The 5,136-nt window shown below is 48.6% G+C and overlaps 1 protein-coding gene across 1 annotated transcript; it reads right to left on the reverse strand.

Annotated features, from left to right (window-relative positions):
• Positions 1-3,246: 3,246 nt before the first annotated feature.
• On the reverse strand, positions 3,247-3,921 carry LOC135899105 (proteoglycan 4-like). Its single transcript, XM_065428386.2, has one exon. It carries the CDS (start codon positions 3,919-3,921, stop codon positions 3,247-3,249), a length of 675 nt encoding a protein of 224 aa, XP_065284458.1.
• Between the last annotated feature and the right edge of the window lie 1,215 nt (positions 3,922-5,136).

Consider the following 5,136-nt stretch of genomic DNA (forward strand, 5'->3'; position numbering starts at 1 on the left):
TGAACTAGGACGAAAAATAAGGAAGCTTTTGAACGCAGTGGAAAAAACTGAAAGAAATATAGACGAATACCAAGGAGTTGGCGACAGAGTAGATTGAATTTAATTTATCAAGGTAGAGGGGCGAAAGATAGAATTCACTCGTATAGGCACCGTGCACGTCGACGGACGCGCCACTGGTGGCGGCCTTGCGCAAAACACGCGGGAGAGAAGCCTGGCGTGCGCCGTAGTTTGTTGTGTCGTTGATCGTGCTTCTCTGTCTTATTCACGTTTTCAGAGCAAGATAGGCAACACCATTCGCACGTGTGGGGTGGCCAAAGCTTCAGGGAATATCGAAGAAGAATTGTTGCAGGATGGGGGGCTCAAATACCGGTGAAAACGTGCCGGGGACACGGTTCTAATCATTCCCGGCAAAGCCTCATCAGCGGGAGCAACGGTAGCAAAAATGGACCGTCGCTTCGAAGGAAAATTTCTTGTTCCCATCCTTTCCTTTGTCTCGTCGGTGTTTTTTTCCCCTCGATCATAGCTAGACGCGTGAGCAATGAAGTTCGTCTGCAGTGCAGCATGAGGTTTAAAGGCATTTTGCTAAAGTTCGGAATGCTGTTTGCCGCTTATATTGTTTTCCGCTTCTTTACCGCGTTGCGCTAGCTAGGCAGCACGACTGCACGAGCGCATTGCGTTGTATGTTAAAGCTACTGAAGTTTGCAACAACTGAAATGGTTGGTTTCATGTGGCGCGGTAAATCCTCGCACCAGCTGTCGAGCACTTCGTGTTTTTACATCTATATTATGCGTGGCTTTGCACATGTTTAATTGTTGCTAGTTGCTCCATGCATAACTCTTGTCGATTCTTTTGTTCATACCCACTCGCACAGAGGGCAGCATCTTCCCTAAAGCTGTCACAGCAGAAGCAGCAGCCTGGCACCCGAACAAAGGAGAAATCGCAGCCGCGAACTTCAGCCATCCTTGCTGCAAAGGGTTGTCGTCTGCTACTGCTCCCGCGTGTACTGTTGGAAGCGTCCACTAGGTGGCTTTCAGTGGCGCCTCTATAGCCGGTGCACGAGGCGTATAGACCGTTGACCGTTATATCGGTAACATACAGGCTAGCAATGTAGGCAATCAAATTAAAGCTGCAAGCATGGGCAGAGAGTAATGGCATTTTGGGAGAACTTCGGAATGGCTTCAAAATAGCTACACGTTTGGATGATAACTTATTTGTTCTTGATCAGTGCATTCAAACATAAAAAGTAGAAAGCAGATCGTTATATGTGGCCTTTCTGTAGACTGACTTTAGCTGGGCTTCGCACGCCTGAGCCGACGCCGACGACACCGGCTTTTCTGCAACACGAGCTCCTTAACGCTGTCGCGTTAAAATAAAGGCTAGTATGCTTTGCATCCTGGGCTTAACCTTAGCTAAGCCACAGCCAGTTTTTTTTTCCATTGCGAGAAAGAGGACCGCTGGAACGAACGCGCTGGCTTTCATCGGAGAGCAATGACGTCACACCACATGCGACCCCACCGTGCCGCTCTTCTCCCCCGCTTGGCTCCACCTACCCTCGACGTGTCGCTATGTTGCGCAATGCTGTTTTCATACTCTACTTTCACACTCTCTCAGCTCTCGCTCCCCCAGCTCAGCGAAGCTGGCAGCGTCCAGAGAAACCCAGCGACGTTCTAACAGCTGCACTGTAAACGTTGACGAAACCAATCCCACGCTGTGAAGGTGGATTTGTAAACTGCGAATTTGTAAACAAGTAGAACGATTACTCAGTGCGACATCACTTAAAACTTTCACATGGCGGCAGCAAATGAACTTCCCTAAATATTAGCAAAAGACATTTAACGGCCTGCAGAATTGCCTTGCGCCGCTACTTCATACACCTTCAAAGCACGGACCAGAGCAACACCACCTAGATAGCACAAGGCCTTTTCACTCCGATCCATGACGTCATGCTACCTGGCCCGACTGCCATAAAATCTAATGGGGATGCTCCCGAGTAGGCAACAGTGATTTTGACGTCACCGCTTTCATCACAGCAGCCTTGTCAATAGAAATTTCGGGCCAGGTAGCGTGACGCCATGGATCGGAGTAAACAGGCCTTGTGCTATCTAAGTGGTGTTGACCAGAGTCAGGGGAAATGCGCCTAACCATTTCGCGTTCGCTCAGTTAAATTTTTGAACTTTCTTTTTGTCGCACTTGCGTCGTTCGGCAAGCTTTTGTGGTTGACAGAGCTCCTCCTCGTCTCGGCGAACATGGCGCTTGTTTTCTGCTGTATCCTGCAAGTGCGGTGACGTCAATCATACTGGTGGTACGTTTCCACTCGGAGCGGCTAAGGCAACTCTTTACTAGGAAACGCAGGCTATATGCTTCGCACTGGTCGCTGACGCCTTACCCGCCGTAAGGATTTGACGCTGTTCTTTTCATGCTTATAACGAGAACTATGGGGAATAGTATATACCTGTTTTGAAAGCGACGTACACTTTTTGCTTTAGTTCGCAGCGTTGTTTTCTATCTGCGACACCAAGGACACTGACACCAAGTTTCGCTGTCAAACGCACCGATGGAAGCATACGCGCCTCATCCACAGATATGACAAATATGTGCTTAGCGAGCTCGCGCGTAATGCGCCTTTGTGCTGGCCTGTCTGTGACGGGAATGAACATAACGCTCGTTTTAACTCGAATACGTTCGCTGCACGATTCGGCGATGAGGTATAGAACACTTCCAGTAAAACTATCGCAGAAGGTCGTGGGACAACTCTTCGCACAAGGAATTAAGATCACAGACTTGCGAAGCACGCAAACCAAATTTTATTCACAGAAGTACAAAAGGGCATGAATAAAATGTTGACTGTTGCGACTGGTGATATGCGAGATGAATGACAGTGCAGTACAGTAAAAACGCAAGCCAGAAAGCATGACCAGCGGGAGCATGAAGCACGGTCACCTGAGACCTGCACTGGAAGAAGAGGAGAGTTCTGCCCGCATTTACGCGTTGTCAGGAGTGCAATTTGACGTTCGTGAAAGCTACATAGAACAAATGTTTCACAGATATGGTAAATATTTTGGGGAACTGAATAAACAATGGAAATAAAAAAATGGGACTATGGTTGCAGAGTGTTATGCGATACGGCCATGCAAAATTAAGGTTGCCAACGCAATGTCAAGAACGCCCGACGGCACAAGTTTCACATCGTTGCTGAAGAACATCGCGACACGCCCCTCAAGCAGGAAAGTGAACTAAAACGGCCGTTCATTTTTCTGGTGGTTTCGACTCATCTTTGGGAGGCGATGCTTCACCTTTCTTTTTGGCTGGTTGCCGGCGAGGGTACCCTTTTTCTGGCGGCGACGGGTCTGAAGACGGTGGTTCTTGGATTGAAGCCTGCGCGGTGAACGACGTCGAAGGAATCGGGCTGTCCGGAGTCTCACTGGTCTGAGATGGAACGCCTTTCGCCGCGGCTAACGGGGCCGCCTTAGGTATTCCCTCCTCCTCCAGCACTTCAGGTGGCTCGTGGAACACTCGAAGCGTGGTGCCGGACAGCCCCTGGACCTCTGTCGTCGGGGTCGCTTCGCTCTGCTCTTTGGCCCCCTCCGCTGTTCTAGCAGCAACTTTCTTAGGACTCGCCCCCAGAGAAGGTGGCGTGGGAGAGGGGCTTGTCAAAGACGACCCCACCGCTGTCTTCAGCGCAGATTTGACGGTTGTTTCGGGGGCAGTGGGCTCCGGCGTCGACTTGGCATGACTTTGCCTTGTCGTCGGGCGACTGGGCACAGCTGCAGGAACTTTGGGCACTGCTCCTGTAGCCGTACCCGATGAGCCTGCTCTGGACGTGCTCGGGCCGAGGCCGCTGTCGTCCTCGTCTTTCTTGATCTTTCGCGGGTCGGCCACCGAGTCGTGTCGCTTTCTTGAAGGCCTGTCTTGTTTCGACATCCCGGCAGATTCTCGTTCAGTCCGCTACAGCTCAGATCTGGGGTCTGGTTGCCGACGTTCTTGAGACGGTGGTTCCGGTGCTTTGTCTGATTCGAAAAATGGGGCTTCGCTTCTCTGCAGGGGCGAATATATTGCTTCGCTGCTACTCGAATTACACAGGAAACAACCTACAAAACCCAGCCTCGCAGAGCCAATGACAAAGACGCTGACGGGCACCAAATAGCTGCACGTACGGCTAACAAGCAATAGATCCCACCCAACGGGTTCCTCTAGCCAGATTGAATCGCCCCTTAAATATATACCAGACTGCTTGGTCACGTGCAAGAGCTGCTTGTCTTAACCTGCACGTCACTCTTTATCGCACATTTAAAGCTTTGGGGTTCGTATTTCTTTTATGTACGAGGTGTGTCGACCGAACCACAAAGAACTATCTCAGTTGGTTCAGGCGCACTTTCCAGGTATCTCGTTTACAAGGAACTTATCTAAACCATGGTTCCACCGATCGCTACGCGCAGCGAAAAATAAAAACAAACGGTTCTTTAAGATGGCAAAGCTCAGGCGCACGCCCTTATCTGAAATCGATCACCTTGCTGTAGAAGAAGTACTGCCACGCTCTTCGTACCACCAAACGCAACGTTATGTCATGTGACCTTCAATCGCTTTTAAAAGTAACTTTAGAAAGTATTCGAAATCAGTTTCTCCTGCCAACACTGCCGACGCCATCATTACACTGGTAGATGATGAAGGTACAAACGCTTTATTCAATATTTATTTACGGAACAAGTCGATTACAGGTACATGGATCCCGTAGTCATAAGTACTGCCGGAATTGCAGCATTGATTAACGCCCTCACACTATCACCACGCGCAGGCATTGATGATATAAAAATAAATTACTTAAATACACAGTCACAGTGTCTGGTACCATACCCACATTTTTCCACAATCATTAACGATGAGAGAAATACCACACAAACGGAAAATCGGTAAAATGATTCCAGAATTGAAATCAAGCAAGAAATCTAATTTTAGTTATTATCATCCGATATCTTTCATGAGTGTCCCATGCAAATTAGTTGAACATGTCATTGCTTCCAATATCGCTCAGCACCTAGAAGCTTCTAATTTTTTCAACACGAACGAATTCGATTTTTGAAAAGGTTTTTGATGTGACTCTCACATTTTAGAATTTACCAATCATTTACTCATTTACAT

The sequence above is a fragment of the Dermacentor albipictus genome, chromosome 10 (assembly GCF_038994185.2).
Source record: "Dermacentor albipictus isolate Rhodes 1998 colony chromosome 10, USDA_Dalb.pri_finalv2, whole genome shotgun sequence".
Classification (NCBI taxonomy): Eukaryota; Metazoa; Arthropoda; class Arachnida; order Ixodida; family Ixodidae; genus Dermacentor; species Dermacentor albipictus.

Excerpts from the sequence above, each read along its gene's own strand:
- LOC135899105 (XM_065428386.2), bottom strand. The coding sequence starts at position 3,921 with ATGTCGAAACAAGACAGGCCTTCAAGAAAGCGACACGACTCGGTGGCC.